The sequence below is a fragment of the Onychostoma macrolepis genome, chromosome 14 (assembly GCF_012432095.1).
Source record: "Onychostoma macrolepis isolate SWU-2019 chromosome 14, ASM1243209v1, whole genome shotgun sequence".
In the NCBI taxonomy this organism is placed as follows: Eukaryota; Metazoa; Chordata; class Actinopteri; order Cypriniformes; family Cyprinidae; genus Onychostoma; species Onychostoma macrolepis.
The window spans coordinates 4,926,498-4,944,304 of NC_081168.1; the positions used below are offsets into that span (position 1 = coordinate 4,926,498).

The window sequence follows — 17,807 nt, forward strand, 5'->3', positions numbered from 1 at the left end:
TCCAGCAAGTTGAGCCTGGATTCTCATGCTTGAGTCCAGTCGGTTTCATCCCCTAAGTCCTTCACCCTCTTTTCCCCATCATTCAGAAGTGTTCTTTTTCTACTAACCTTACCTCCTCAAAAATAGCAAAATGTCTTAAAAAGATAAGAACCGGAAGATTCTTACATTGCAATTTAAGACAGGCATGAGCATCAGTTTTAGTCCTCACAAATGCTGGCTGCTGAGTGTGTGATGCTCATTTTGAGCGTGATGATGAATACTCAGATTTACTAATTATAGATTTTCAACCTCATTTTCACATATGCATTGATGAGATGGTACATGCAGACCTGTCATTGTGTTCCTGGAGGATTTTTAGAGCTAAGATACAACTCCTATTTTAATTTATAATGACATTATAGTCTCAGCTTCATTATCTCTTCTCGTTCTGACCATAGTGCCATAGGAGAGGCTGAAACACACTATTTTTCAAGGCTAATGCCACAGTGTTCATGACACTAACTGTCCTAGACTTTGTAATGAGGCGTTATGTTGTGTTTCATCCCACCTTTTGAAGGCTCTTTTATCCTAAACAACATATTCCATGTGCTTCTGACAGTTTAATAGTTGCTCATTTTGAAATGCTGCTGAGAAATAAATAGCTGCTCTGTGACTGATATGTCTGAGATGAGCTTATTAATTTTGTATAATGGCCACTGACAACAGGCCTTCTTAATGGACTGAAAGGATTCATTGGGAACATCTCAATGGACTTGTTACTGGCAATATGCATGTTTATTTCTCTATTTATTTTTGCAAGAATGGGCAAAGGCCTTGACATACATTTTCCTCGCACTAGAATGATCTTTTTGTGCAGCCAGTCTGTAATAACGTAATATGCGACGGTTTATTTGCTTTTGACACGTAATATAGAACAACACGATTTGTATAAATGCTGGCTCACGTTTTTGAGGAGCACATGTTAAAACGTTATTCTGACATCTGATGTGACGTGTAAGCAGCGAGTCACCCGGACGCTTCGATCACATCGCCAGCATCAAACTTTCATTAAACAGATGCAGGCCTGTGTTGCGTCCAACAATAGCTGCCTACTGTTTGTGATCTTCAGACAACAGATATTTATAAATAGTTGAATTTTTTAGGATATTTTGTCCATGGAGATTCGTAGTGCGTTTCAAGATACAAACATTCATTACTGCTCAAACACAGGCCGCTGCATCGGTCTCCTGACAATGAACCCATGATGAGCCTCTATTTATATTTCAAAAAGTCATTGTCTGACAGTCAAGAATTGTTCACAAGGGAATAATGGGTAATTTGTCGCAGCGTCTGCGCTCCCCTCTGTAGTTTTGTCACAGTCCGCCTCTAGAAATCTTCACATGGCAGAAGGGGATTTGCCCTGTGCAGCAATGTAAATTGGATTGTTATTAAATTATCTCACTTGTGTGGTCCGAATACGCCGAAACTTTCAAAGCTTGAAATAAACAAATTAGCCTGGCCATTTTCCAACTTCAACGAACCAATGTTCTGCTAATCAGAGCCGGGAATATTCTAAAAAGAAGTGTTGTTAAATGCGAAACGCTTAATGTGGACTCCCTCGCTCTGACCCAGAGCTGACTTTGGTCTGCTGCCGTCTCTGAGTGCTGGGAAGTGCAGATATGCCTGTATGTCTTCTGTGTTTACAACTGTGAAATGCGTCCCTGAGGTTCACTGCGTTTGGTAATTAAGAGACTAAGGATATGTAACATTTATATATCCTTGAATATTGTTGCCTTGAGACTGCTTTAAGCTCGTTCCTGCTCCTGTAGTGTTCTTTGCATTGTAATTGCAACAAAAAGCCAAGGATCTCGTAATGTTACCACCAAGGCTAATAATCTCCAGACAGGCTGTTGCTTGTTTATCGCCTCCTCTAAATGTGGTCATGAGTATAAAGGAAACGTTTGGCTAGGTGGAGACATCCTGAAGTATTAATATTTTCGATAATGATGAAGTGAATCCATTCTGTTTTTAACTAATGCGTCAGCTAGAGATATTTTACATTAAATAAAGGCAAAGCTGCACAAAATTAGACATTTATAATGTGTTTAAGTCCATTTAAATGAACAAATAATATTTAAATATAAATTATGCTATTTTAGTCACCTAATATTATGTAGTAGGCTGTGGAAAAGTGTGCTATTCATTTTACAAGCAACTCGACTTCTAAAACAGAAGAAATAGACTTGCATTGAGTGCAGCATTATGGCGGGTTACACATGGGCATTCACTTTTTTACTTGGCAAGAGAAAAATCTCGTCGTCTTATGCCATTTTAAACCGTATAGCAAATGTGCTTGATATGCGCTGGATCTTATAATGAATTTCATACTGTGCTGAGCCGATAAAACCGTGCTCTGGGGTTAAATATGATTAATGGGAAATGATGTCCTTTGCCAACAGCTCTTATATCCTCTGTAGTTTGACACCTTTTTCGCTTGACACTTTTTGAGTTTCTCTAAAGGTCTGAAAGTGGGCTTCTCTCGTATTCTTCTATACATAAATCAGTTTGCCTCAAAGCACAGTTGTCAAAGTTGCTGTGCGTGCAAATCAAATGCTTGCTGTGCGAGAACTGCCTTTATAAAAATAGCTTAAATAAAGTGGCAGACCTCATTAATCTAGAAGTCCTTCAATTGGCAAGGCATAGCCGTTTTCCTTTCCAAGAGGAGAAATGTGCTGACTGCAGACGGGTCTTCAGTGACATGTTAAGGTGAGCCAGAGGTGAGTCGCTCAGACCTGGGGATGTGCTTGACGTCCAGTTAATGAGCGAGAGGGACAGGCCTGTCTGATCAAATATCAGCTTTCTCTACACTAATATCAGTAAAAAAAAATTTATAAAAAAAAAAAAAATTTAAAAAAATTTTTTTTTTTTTGTTTGTTTTTTTTAAGAACTCTTATGCTCATTAACGCTGAATTTATTTGATCAAAATATTTACGTGATCAGAAAAATTCAGTGTCGCTTGATCTTTCAGAAATCATTCTGATATGACAGTTTGTTATCAATAATGGAAACCGTTTTTTAGGGCTGTGACGGTAGCCATAAGAACCGCGGTAATGCGTGTGACGTCACACACTATAACAAGCATAAAATACAAAGTTTTGGATATAAGTGCAATAACAGTAACAGTTGCAATAGAATTCGGTATTTATAGCATATACCATTTAGCTGTAAATTGCTTTATTTAGACTGTAATTCACAAATTACCTCAAACGCCATGGCATTTCCTTTACACCGCGTCTACACCGTATGCGAGAGGCGTTGCATGGCACGGCACGGCACAACAAAATACAATAGTCAATAGAATACAATACATTATAATCAGTGATGCGGTCTACACTGGATGGCGGTACTGCACGACTGCCTCGTTTTATGATGTGCTGACACAAAGTTCAAATGATTTTTAACGCTCGCTTTGTCGTGTCAAGTGTAGACAGACTTTAGCTGTTGCGGTGCGGCGCTTTAAGTGTTAAATGGGCGAGCACTTCATATCTCAAGCCGTTTCCAGGTGCTATTTGCAAGAGGAGGCCAGCGAAGATTTGCTTAGTGGTGGAATAATGAGGCAAGATACCTGGCCACGGTTGCTTAAAATGCATTTGCGCAACAAGCACACCATCTGAACGCGTGTTCAGTGCGGCTGGAAACATCAGAACATCAATGAGGTCCTCCCTTAAACCAGACAATATCAACATGTTTGTTTTTCTGTCAGAGAATTTTAAATCTTACATTATATAAAAGCCGAGGTAAGCATTAGTGTTTACATTCTAATTGTTATCAGGCCAACGCAGATTTTCCAGCATGTGATTGAAGTTGTTACGAATTATTTAGGCTACTTTCTTATTTAACTGTATTATTTCTTTGATCGCCTAGTGTTTTGCAGGCTGCGTGTTGCCGTGTTTACTGACGGAAGTGCTAAAATAAACATGTATGTTTGTTAATAGATGTTTGAGCCATGCCCACATTTATTTATTTTTTGTTTCAAAATGTTGTATGTTGTAAAATATAAAATATATTTTTTGTTGCTTAATATTTTTTTGGAACCTGTGATGCTTTTTTTCAGGATTCTTTGATGAATAAAAAGTTAAAAAAGAACAGCATTTATTCAAAATAGAAATATATTCTAACATTAGAAAAGAAACAACAAAGTCTTTATTATCATGTTTTATCAATTTAACATCCTTGATTCCTTGCTGAATAAAAGTAGTAATTTCTTTCAAAAAAAAAAAAAGGGGGAAAAAAATGTACTAACCCCAATCTTTTTAAATGGTAGTTATATTGTTACAAAAGATTTCCATTTTGAATAAATGCTGTACTTTTTTTACTTTTTATTCATCAAAGAATCCTGAAAAAATATTACAGTTTACAAAATGGTATTAAGAGGCAAAACTTTTTCCAACATTGATAATAAATCAGTATATTAGAAGGATTTCTGAAGGATCATGTGACACTGAAGACTGGAGTAATAATGCTGAAAAATCACAGGAATAAATTATATTTCAAAGTTTAAAGCAATTTAAAGTATACATTGCAATAGTATTATCATGATCACAATATTACCTTCTTTTTTTTCCCCCTGTATTTTTGATCAAATAAATGCAGCCTTGATGAGCATAAGAGACTTATGCTCTTTTTAAAAAACATTAAAATCATATTGACCCCAAACTTTTGAACGTCAGTGTATTTCGTAAAGGACGGTTTGTTTAGGATGTGAAGCCAGTGTTACAGGGCTGTGGACGTGGCTGGTTGAGTACAGAGAAACAGATGGCAGCTGTCTGTGATACAGCTCTGGCCTTGATCTCTGAAATTTGGGAAAGGACATGAATTACTAAACACTGAGCAGAGACATGAGGATGGTAGAGCTCCAGCTGTTGTCTAAAGCATGCTCTGTGAAATCTTTCTGACCGAACGATGACAACTGCTAACTAATATAGACAAGATGTCAGAGGAACGCAAACCTCTTCAGATATATTTTCTCAATATTACTAAAGCCGATTGGCTTTGATAAATGACACATTTGAGAGTCCACGATAAAAAAAAAACAATTTAACTTAATTTTTAAATTAAATTAGTTGTTAGAAATGTATTTTTTATATTTATGATGGTTTCATATGGTTTTGAAAACTTTTGTACCATTTTCAATAAGTTTTCTAATGAATTACTCAAAAAATGTCTGTAACACTTTACAACAAGGTCTCATTTGTTAACATTAATTAATGCATTAACTAACATGAAGCAACAATGTACAATTGTTTTACAGCATTAATCTTTGTTAATGTTGGTTAATAAAAATGTTCATGTAAACAAATTGTTAACGAATACAACTTTTAATAATGTATTAGTAAGTTTTGAATTTAATATTAACTAACATTAATAAATGCTATAAATATTGTTCATGTTAACTAATATAGTTCATTTAATGTTAACAAATTAAAACTGATTGTAAAGTGTTAGCAAAATGTCATGTAGTGTAACCATCAATTAAAAATAAATATTAAATATATTGTTTTTATTCTTTACAACTTGAACTAACCTGGCTTTATAATATTTTATAAGACACTTTTTGACCTTGACACACAGTCATGATGTCATTTCCTGTTTGTTTTTTAATTAATTTTTTCTTGCAAGTTGGTGACTTTTTTTTTTTTTTTTTGCATGTTTTTCAAATATTAATACGCAGTATTGTGTCAAGTAAATAATTATAAAAGATTATGCCAAACTATTTAAGCAATTTTTCTTTTCAAGATTTCATCATTATGATTTCTTTATGATATGGGGACAGGTAAATCACTCTGAAATCTTTGACTTTATTCTCTTAATGATAATTCAGAAATTAAAAACATGCTTATAATAGAAGAGGTTTATTTAATTCATTGTAAGCATGTATGTATGAAGTGTATTTTTAAAGTGTTTTTTAATAAATTAATAGATCTGTATAAAACAATTTGCATGTCATTTGACCCATACAGTAATCTTTCTGTAATGTGTCTAATCATTCTGCAAATTCGTGTTCTCCATTATCACAGTAAGGAACAAATGAGTCACCGGCCGAGGACTCATAGACGCCTGTACGGTTTAGTTTGCTGGAAGAGAGTCGTGCTTGGAGGATCCATCAATTGATCCAGCACATGTCCTTAATGTGAATTTACTTTGCAATAGCTTTTAAAGCCTTGTTCTGCTCTCGGTCCCCGAGGGGAATCTGTCACCTGTGTCTGCTTTGTAATCTGCTTGGTGTTTGCTGCTCAAATCTTCAAAGTGACCTACATCTCATCCCTCTTTGGGCTTCAAATTTGGCCTTTCAAAACAACATATTACAAAGAAGGCCGTCCGGTTCGGTTTGGTTTCCCTCGCCAAAGTCTTCAAGAGAGAGTGGGTTGTGGCAAGGCGTTCAAAAGATCAGCTTTTCAGTGTCGATTTACCAGATATCCTGGTTCAAAAAGACTTGTGTCAAATGAGAAGAAAGTGAACAGCCGACAACCCCTACAAAATAATAATAAGTGACAGGAGTGGGTGTGTGTTCATGTGTGACAGACAGGAATTTGCCATGTGAACGTTTGAAGATTTAAAAGCTGCGGTGTATTCCCGCCGTGCACAGTTTGAAAAACAGAGGAACGTTCAGAGGACATCAGAGGAGGCTTGTTTGGTGGAGAACAGTGCCTTTCCATGCCCACTTCAATCCCCTTAGTGACAGATCAAGATAACTCATTCCCAAAGCAGCGCACGGCATGCACTGTCCTCTACTCTACATGAAATGCACTCATCAGCATTACGATCGGCTTCTGGCTTTTTACATTTTCCCTCTCCAGGGCTTGGCGCTTGCTTTTTTCCTCAAGGAACGCATTAAGGAACTTTGGAGGCGCAGTGACAATTTAGCAAATAATGTGTTTTTCCTTTATAACAGGAAGAATGGAGACATTTCATAGGGATTTAATTTTGGAATACAAAACGTAAAGTAGGTTTTTAAATATTTGTGCTTCAAAATGGTTTTAATAATTATTATTAGGCCTATACACACTGTGTGTGTGTATGTATGTATATGTGTATATATATTAGTCATGGCCAAAAATATCGGCACCCTTGGTAAATATGATCAAAGAAGGCTGTAAAATTAATCTGCATTGTTAATCCTTTTGATCTTTTATTAAAAAAATTCATGAAAATCTAACCTTTCATTGGATAATAAGAATTTAAAATGGGGGGAAATATCACTATGAAAAATGTTTTTTTTTTATATATATATATATATATATATATATATATATAAGGATTTAATTTATTAAAATACAAAATTACAAGGAACAGAAGCTACAAGAGTTTACTTTCATTTAAATGCAGAAACAGTATATTCTGTAACCAAAATGGCAATAATAACCATGAAGAAAAAAAGTATTTTCTTGCGTAGTATGTATCTAGTATCTTGTTTTCCATTTAAAAAAATAAATAAAAAATACCTAAACATTCTTTAATCAAGATACACTTACTTGAGAAACAAAATTAAAGTTTTGTTTTCTGAATTTATTTATTTATTTTTTAAAATTTGTTATTTTTTTGCTTAAAACAAGAAAAAATATCTGCCAATGGGGCAAAAAAATTATCTTGTTTTTCCTTTTAATTAACCCTTATGTACTGTTGTGGAAGTTTTCGTCCACTTTGGAGTGCTGTTGAGTCTTAATGTGGCCATAACTTTCTCGGTGTTTCAGCAAATGGAATGATTTTTGGTGACAAATCTTATTTTGAAATTTTTCAAAAACTCAACAATACACTGTCGTCAAATTCACTAGCCTTTCGTTATGTTCGGGATGAAAACATCCACTAAATTAAACTGCTGTAAAAATGTATCAGATAAATATTTTTTTTCAATTTTTTTTTTTTTTTTTTTTTTTGCATAAATCTATTAATCAACCTCAATCCTGATCAAAACTACTAAATGTTTTTTAAAAATCCAAGATTTTTACTCTATAATTGCCAAGTTCATAAATGATGTCACTGATTTGGGGAAAAAAACACACAAAATGACTTATTTTCAATATAAAAAATTTTTTTTTTTTTTTTTACCTTTTATCATAGTCTTGGACATGTAAATGATTAGTAGCAACATTGGCTTTGATGCATTGTTAGTTTTTTAATTTTTTCTCCCTCATTTACTGTTCGTGGCTGTTTTTGCCCCATTGACTTCCATTATAACGACATTTTTTGATTGCAAAGCCATGACACCATATAATCATGCATTCTTGATTGTTGGTGGTTTTCCCTGTTGGGAAGAGGTAAAATTTGTCATTTTTACTGTTGATCACCAGGTAGCACCATTAACCCTTTAGATAGGCCTGTGCAAAAAAAAAAAAGCTTAGTTTCTGGCTTGTATATGGACTTATATGGAGTATAACAACATATTATACTCTGTGTGTGTGTGTGTGTGTGTGTGTGTGTGAGTGTGAGAGAGAGTGTGAGAGAGACCTTTGCGCACTTACCTTGATGTATCTGAGAAAATCAAAATATGCACCTCAGTTCTCAGAACTACATGGAGTAAACAAAAACAAAGTAAGTGTATTTATGCACCTGCTGCCTTTTGATGGTGAGAAGTACAGACTAAACAAAATGCCATCCGGCTGGTCATTTGATGGTGAGAAGAGCAGCAAGCAACATGAGAAAGGGCTTGACTTGTACCGTAGTTTTAGAAATGATTATGCAGCCTGACCCCTCCAGCGAGCTGCAGGATGTATTGTCTTCTCCCTCTGACACCACAGACTCAGGAGAGTCAGATCCTGATTTTGTTGTGGCATCCTCATCATCCTCTCCAGCTTCCACTGAAGGCGAGGAGGATTCAGAGGATCCTGGATCTGGGTGGATTGGGAGAAACGGCGAAGTGTGGTTTTCCACCAACGTGGAGACCAACTCCCTTTTTTCAGTCAGCACTTGCATCTGTTAGTGATATGTCCAAGTGATATGCTGCAAGTCCTGCTGGAAAGACTGAACACACACACACACACACACACACACACACACACGTGCACACATACGCACTAAATAGTTAGTTTAATTGTTTAGTTCTCCATCCATCCTCAACTCTTGCACCATTGTTCAGTTTATTTGAAGTTGTTGTTGCATTTTGGTTCATAATAAATTATGTTCATAAATTTGATGCAGAGTAGATTTTTTACAGAAAAAATGGAAAAGTGTATCACTGAAGGATTTTAAGGTTTTAAACTGGCTTTACCATCAAGAAAAGACAAGCATTTCTCACACAGGCCGTTCGTACTTCTCACCATCAAAAGGCAGCAGGTGCATAAATACACTTACTTAGTTTTTGTTTGCTCCATGTAGTTCTGAGAGCTGAGGTGCATATTTTGATTTTCTCAGATGCATCAAGGTAAGTGAGCAAAGGTCTCTCTCACACACTCACACTCACACTCACACACTCACACTATAATATGCTGTTATACTCCATATAAGTCCATATACAAGCCAGAAACTAAGCTTTTTTTTTTTTGCACAGGCCTATCTAAAGGGTTAATGGTGCTACCTGGTGATCAACAGTAAAAATGACAAATTTTACCTCTTCCCAACAGGGAAAACCACCAACAATCAAGAATGCATGATTATATGGTGTCATGGCTTTGCAATCAAAAAATGTTGTTATAATGGAAGTCAATGGGGCAAAAACAGCCACGAACAGTAAATGAGGGAGAAAAAATTTAAATCTGATGCTGCACAAAAACTAACAATGCATCAAAGCCAATGTTGTTACTAATCAATGTCCAAGACTGTGATAAAAGGTAAACAAATATCCAGTTCACAATCACTTTTTATATTGAAAATAAGTCATTTTGTGTTTGTTTGTTTGTTTCCCCCAAATCAGTGACATCATTTATGAACTTGACAATTAAAGAGTAAAAATCCTAGATTTTTTAAAAGATTTAGTAGTTTTGATCAGGACTGAGGTTGATTTAACAGATTTACGCAAAAAAAAAATTTAACAAAATATTTATCTGATACAATTTTACAGCAGTTTAATTTAGTGGATGTTTTCATAACGAAAGGGTAGTGAATTTGAACAATGCACAAGGGTTAAGATCCTTTTTTTCCCTTGTTTTAAGCAAAAACTAACAATTTGTATAAATTTTACAGAAAACAAGACTTAATATACAAGTCATTTTACTTTTAATTATAAACAAAGCTGAAAAACACACAGACTCATTTTATGAAAAGTCTGTACTTTACTATCACTGGATGCTCGCTGTAAAACATGTTAGGGATAAAATATGCGCTCTTACAACCGTCTTTAACATGGTACAATGCAAACAGCATTGAAGAGCGCAGCAGCCGGAAGTGGTCTTGCGGTTTAACGTGATGTTCCTCTGCTGTCTCACCGCAGGTGCTCTGGCCGTATTGATCCCGGAGCTTGACCTGGTCATCTCTCTGGTGGGCTCCGTGAGCAGCAGCGCTCTGGCCCTCATCATCCCTCCCCTGCTTCAGATCATCACCTTCCATAATGAAGACATGAAGCTGTGGGTGATGGTTAAGGACATCGCCATCAGTCTCATTGGCTTTGTAGGCTTTGTGGCGGGAACGTACATCTCCATCCAGGAGATTGTGGCACGGAACAACAGCAGACACAACAGCACTCACCTGCAGCTGCTGTGAATGCTGACGCAGCGACAGATTAAATGTTGGCCGTGCAGACCGGCTGAATCATTTACTTACTACATGCTCCTTTGATTTCTGCTAAATTTCACTTGGGATTCTTCTTTCTGAAAGTCCGTAGATGGCTCATGGATTTTTTATGTGTTTTTGTCCTTCAGTTTTTGCAGCACTAAAGTCTCTTCATATCAAGTTCCCAAGTTACTTTGACCTCGTTTTTACAAAATCTTTTGGGTCAAACAGCCTTTTCATCCCAATTTTAAGGTGAATATTAACAGAATAATATCTGTATTGCTCATTTTAATGGCTTGTTTACAGTGTTTCAGTGCCACAAACAGATTCCTATCACATTAATTTAGACTTAACAGGTTCTCACGTGTTGTTTACTCATTCGGAGTAGTTGCAATTGGAAAGAAGCGGCGTCAACAATTTCAGTTTGTAACTGTGTTTTTGTATTCTTAGGGCTCTTGGTTTCAAGACAAAAAGCGAGTTATTTACTTCTGCATATTACACACAGACTCAACCTAGACTTGATTGTAAATATGTGGAAAATCCATTCAAAGTACAGAATGTTTGCACAATTACACAATACCCAGTACCTCTCAATCTCAATCAATCAAAAGATTAGTCAGATCCGTGGTCTTTAAACAATTTTATCTGCACCGTGTCTGCTGTTGTTGTTTTTTTTTATTGATTTATATATTTAAGTAATTTTTTATTGGTTTATTTTTATTTGTGCCATCTCACACATCAAACAGTCTTTTATATTCAACAGGTGCGTTATCTACAAGTTGTAGTTTTTTCAGTACATATAACCAGATTTCTTTCCAGATGTGCAGTGTACAATTGTTTTAAAACAGACTCCAGATCTCATGATGTTCAGCACACAAAACACTTCAAGTTCAGGCAGACCAACAGAAGTGTGTTTTAATCGTATGCATGTTGAGTAACTTTAATTTTAAAACACTTGTACTGTTGTGTTAAACACACTTTTTACTGAGGTACTTGAATTTTTTATTTTTGTTTTTTGGTTGTATGAAAGTGCTATATAAATATATATATATATATATACAGTGCTGCTCACTAATATTGGCACCTTTGGTAAATATGAGCAAAGGGGGCTGTGAAAATAAATCTGCATTGTTTATCTTTTTAATCTTTCATTCCAAAAATTCACAAAATTCAATGTTCATTGACGTAAAACAATTTAAAGTGGGGGGGAAACTCACATTATGAAATAAATGTCCAAATTCCCTTAATCATCCATCTCAAGGAGTGAAACCTAAGAATATAGTTCTGACGTGCAGAACAAGATTGTTGAGCATCACAAAATAGAAAGTGGCTGTAAGAAAAGAGTTAAAGCATTGAAAATCCCCATTTCCACCATCAGGATAATAATTAAGAATTTCCAATCAACTAAAGATGTTAAAAATCTGCCTGGAAGAGGACGTGTCTATATCGTCGTAATGCACGGTGAGGAGGAGAGTTTGAGTGGCCAAAGACTCTCCAAGGATCACAGCTGGAGAATTGTAGAGATTAGTTGAATCTTGGGGTCAGAAAGCCTACAAATATATATATATATATATATATATATATATATATATATATATATATATATCTCAAACATCCCTTGCATCACCACATGTTGTTCAAATGGGTTTCAAGAAAAATTCTCCTCACTCATCCAAAAACTAACTCCAGCGTATTCAGTTATCAGACACGACTGGAACTTCAAATGGGACTGGCTTCTATGGTCAAATGAAACTAAAAAAGAGCTTTCTGGCAGCAAACACTCAAGATGGGTTTGGTGCAAACAGGGATAAAAAGTACGCCATGTCCATGTTTAAATATACTGCTGGATCTATAATGTTGTGGGCCTATATTTCTGCTGGAGGTCCTGGACATCTTGTTTAGACACATGGCATCATGGATTCTATCAAATACCAACAGATAAAAAATCAATAAGTGACTGACTCTGTTAGAAATCTTATAATGGGTCATATTTGGATCTTCCAACCGTACAATAATCCAAACACAAACCTCAAAAACAACACAAAAATGTGTCACTGAGCACAAAACCAAGCGTCTGCTGGCCATTCCAGTCCTCTGACCTGAACCCTGTAGAAAATGAGTGAACTGAAGAGAAGAAGCACCAACATGGAGCTGTGAATCTAGAGGGTCTGGAGTGATTCTGGATGAAGGAATGGTCTCTGATCTCTTGTCAGGTGTTCTCTGACCTCATCAGGCATTATAGGAGAAAACTCGGAGCTGTTTTTTCAGGAAAAGGATGTTGCAATAATTGGGTGCCAATAACTGGCTAATGTGAACTAGAGAAAACTTTCCATTGTTTTACTTCAATGTAAGGTTAGAATTTTGTAAATTTTTTTGGACGAAACATCAAAAGGATAAACAATGCAGATTTATTTTCACAGCCACCTCATATTTACCAAGGGTGCCGGTATTAGTGAGCAGCACTGTATGGTTGGCAGTGCCAAAGTTATTTACTGGAGAGTTTTCTTTAATATATATATAAGATTTACGGTAATTTTTAAGTTGCATTCAACTGCTGCTTTTGTAATTGCAGTGTTACTTGTTTTGATTTTGTGACTTCATGTATTTTTGTGTTATTGTACATATGCTGTAGGTCATTTATTCATGCTCACCTTGTTGAAAATGAACATATGTGACCCTGGAGCACAAAACCAGTCTTAAGTCGCTGGGGCATATTTGTAGCAATAGTCAAAAATACATTGTATGGGTCAAAATTATTGATTTTTCTTTTATGCCAAAAATCATTAGGACATTAAGTAAAGACCATGTTCCATGAAGATATTTAGTACATTTCCTACTGTAAATATATCAAAACTTAATTTTTGATTAGTAATATGCATTGCTAAGAACTTCATTTGGACAACTTTAAAGACGATTTTCTCAATATTTAGATTTTTTTGCTCCCTCAGATTCCAGATTTTCAAATAGTTGTATCTCAGCCAAATATTGTCCGATCCTAACAAACCATACATCAATGGAAAGATTGACCCTTATGACTGGTTTTGTGGTCCAGGGTGACATATCTTACTTTAAAATAGATTAAATATGTAAAGGTAAGATTCTACAAATAGAGAAGCGTCACATTGCTCATTTTTGTACATATTACTAGTTAATTTATTTGTGGATTATCAACATTAGAGTTTCAAGGTCCACCTGTTGAATTGCGTCATTGTCTTTCTAGTTCATGTAAAACAGCAGGCCTTGAGAGCTGCTATGTGCTCTGTGTTTGAATTAAAGAAACGATAGCCTGTCTTGATGTTACTGCCTCTTCCAGGTGTGATTTTTCTCACTTGTGTCTTTTTGTTGTAAGACAGTGTTTTCCAACCAACAGTATGCATGCTACAAGGGTACTTGGAAAGATTTTGAAATGATGCTGTAACAGTTGGCAGTTGTGTCTGGCTGTTAAAAGTGGCTCGAGTTGCATTAGTTTTAGAAATTTGTAACACTTTGTAAAGGTAGTGCTTGGTTTGCCGGTTTGTAAAGACAGAAAGGAAAGTCAAAGCAGGTTTGTATGCAGGTAAGGCTGTCAAATCACTAGCCAATTTGGTGGGTTACTTTTCGTAATGGGGATTCTCAAACATTTTTTGTCAGCTAAACCTCTTCCACGTAATCAATTTACTTTTAAGTACCCCCTGAGATTTTAAGGTAAGAAATGAATAATTAAGTAACACATTTGCATGTTCATGTCATGCTAGCAAATAAAATATTGAATCTTTTTTTAGTGAGAGTTTTATTATGATTGTTCTTTTGAAAATGATTAATTAAAATTTTATTTTTTTATGATTTGGTTAATTATTTACTTTTTATTAAATTCACAATCCCCGGCAATTCCTTCACAAGCCCCAGTCTAGGAAACCTTGATATAATGTAATGTCTAATGCACTTCATGTTGTTAACAGCGAATGAAATATATTTTCTTTATCTTTGTATTATTATATCAATATGGTGCACATTTATCCTATTTAAATCAGCATGGTAAATGAGTTAAAAACAAGGTCAAAAGTAATCAAAAAGTAGTCCGATTATATTACTTAAAATGTGCAATGTAATGGATTACGTTTGTGTCATGTCATTTGGAATCAGTAACGGATTACAGTTTGCCAGTTATCTATCTAGCACTGCCAACAGAATATTGCTTATTGTGAGGGAAAATTAATTGAGAAATTTCATCAAATTTCAAGTTTGCCTTCTGCAGACTTATAGACAATTTGTGTGAAATCTAGCTTTGATTATTCATACATTTCACTTTTATTACCCTTCTTCTAATATGACGTCTGCTTAAATGAACGAGCTGAGAATGTAGATTTGTAATCTACAACTCTTTCATTGAAGTTGCATCATGGCAAAGCCTTTGATTGGCATGGTAAAACATCCACAATACTGTGTGAGAGATTGCAGGAAGAGTCTTTTGTACTTAGGACAGATCAAACGGAAATTGCTATGGTAGGCTGTCATTATTTATAAGGAAAAAATACAGTGTGGGCTAAAGTCAAGTTTTGCTCATGGTCTATTATCTTCAGCTGCTCGTTTTTACAAAACAACAACAAAAGAACTCCTAGTGTTCAGCACTTTTCCGGAAGTAATGAAGGTCAAGTAATATCTGACTTGTATCAAGACAGAAATACAGAAATCTTCCCGGTTCAATACAGGTTAAGTCTACGGACAGCATCTGTGGCATGCTGTCAATTACAATACACAGCAACTTTGGCATTCCTCTGCGTTTAAAAGTAGAAATTGGGACTCGTATTTTTGACAAAATGTTGATATTCTTCACTCTGAAAAAAAAAATGGTGTTAAATAGCGCTAAAAGTGGTTATTTGGCTCGTAATCATAGGGGAACCACCCTATGTCTTTAAAGATGGTGCTATATAGCACCTTAACCACCCCAAAGAACTGCTGAAGAACTATTACAGGTTCTTTATAGGCGCTATATAGCACCTAAATTGGTTCCTCTATGATTACGAGCCAAAGAACCACTTAGCGGTGCTAAATAGCACCTCAACTACCACAAAGAACTGCTGAAGAACCCATTTTTTTGTGTGTGTGTGTTCCATACAATAGTGAGTGTTATTTGAGGTGTCACATTATCAACTGATTTAGCTTCCAAACCCAGATTTTACATTGAACATCAAGTGGTGACCCAACACAGAAATGGTTTATTGTGTAATTTCATGGTTTCATGCTCTCGGCAGGCAGAAATTCACTACACAGAACATATTGTGGTCGACACAAACCATATTTACACTCACAGCAAGCGAAGCTGCATTTAATATAGTCTGGGTCGTGTTTTCTTTTACCTGGTGTAGTTTGTGTTCATGGATGAGAGGATGGCACGACCTGGTCACACTGGCTTCTGTGTAATTTGGCTGGCATCTACCAAGAGACAGATAAATTTTATGAGTTTTGACTCAGCTTTTGATGTCGACAATATGTGAAGCGTGTCATCACTCATGAGAAAGTTGCAGCTGAAGTCTACCAGCTGAAGATGAAGTTAATAAGTAACAAATAAAAGAAGTTTCTTCTATGTTTTCATTATGTCTTAATCCCTCCTGGTCTAGCTTGAGCGATTTCTGAAATCCTTAAAATGAATTGCTTGTTTTATTCCTCATGTGCATGTTGCATTAGATAAAACCATCTGCTAAATGAATAAATGTAATGTTAAAAAGAACGTTGTACAGGGACAATATTGATTTTAAGAGTTTATTACTGCATTATTGAGCAAATTACTGCTAAGAAAAAAGTCTATTACGGCTTAGAACAAGACGATCACTGCAGTAATATCATCATATTATGTCATTGACAAATCAGGTTTTCGAGAGAACCCTAAGCAATTATATCCTATCAAACTTGAGTTATTACATATCATGATGGGAGAAACAAGACTTTTTGAAACTTTGAATCAATTGAACAGATTTCTTTGCAAAATTATGTTTTATGATGAATATGATATTAGTGATGGGGGCTTTCAAAATTGCTTTGTCAAGCTTTGAAAAATGTAACATTTAATATTCCAGTGAAATGCCCTACCCCATAAATTTCCACTGTAAGTACATCACAGTAAATGTGATCTATGTACAATGATTTTCTGTAGTAATGGTGTTGTCGATAGAGCTTAACTTGCATTGAACCTGGAACAATCAAGCATGTCTAACCAAATTTAAAGCGTTACTCCACCCCAAAATGAAAATTTTGTCATTAATCATTTACCCCCATGTCGTTCCAAACCCGTAAAAGCTTCATTCGTCTTCGGACCACATCTTAAGATACTTTGGATGAAAACCGGGAGGTTTGTGACTGTCCCATTGACTGCGTAGTAAATAACACTGTCAAGGCCCAGAAAAATATTAAAGACATCGCCAAAATAGTCCATCTGCCATCAGTGGTTCAACCGTCATTTTACAAAGCTACGAGAATACTTTTCTGGGCCTTCACAGTGTTAATTCTTTGGCAGTCAGTGGGACAGTCATAAACCTACCGGTTTTCATCCAAAATATCTTAAATTGTGTTCTGAAGACGATTGAAGCTTTTACGGGTTTGGAACGACATGGGGGTAAGTGATTAATGACAAAATTTTCATTTTGGGGTGGAATAACCCTTTAATAGTGAGAATTGGTCCCACTTTATATCAGGTGGCCTTAACTACTATGTATTTACATTTAAATTAATCATTTGATACAATGCACTTATTGCGTACATACATATTTTACATTTATATTTTAAAAAAATACTTACAGGCTTAATCTGTAATTAATTTCTGTTTCTACATTTATAATTACACTGCTGACTCTTTAAACTTACCCATACAACCAAACCTGTCCCGTATCTCACCTCAATAGCAGCAGAAGTGTTTTGCAATACAATATGAACACAATAAGTACATTGTGCTTATTTTTTATGTAAGTAGTAGTTAATGCCACCTAATATAATGTGGGACCGATAACATTTACTGTGATTTGGGTTTAGTGTGAGTCTCAGCATCTGCGAGACGTTTCCGTGTTTTCATCTCAAACCCTGAGGCATAAATCCATCATCTACAAGTTATTTGTCCTCACTGACCCACAAAGCTCCCTGTCAGAGATCTATACTTC

The 17,807-nt window shown here is 35.5% G+C and overlaps 1 protein-coding gene across 1 annotated transcript in view; it reads left to right on the forward strand.

Moving 5' to 3' along the window:
* Window positions 1–13,980, forward strand: part of slc36a1 (solute carrier family 36 member 1) — a 40,984-nt gene extending 27,004 nt beyond the window's left edge. The window contains exon 12 of the mRNA XM_058798193.1: window positions 10,403–13,980. Coding sequence (XP_058654176.1) covers window positions 10,403–10,671 — 269 coding nt within the window. The 3' untranslated portion in view covers window positions 10,672–13,980. The remainder of the gene's footprint in view (window positions 1–10,402) is intronic.
* The last annotated feature ends 3,827 nt before the right edge of the window (window positions 13,981–17,807 follow it).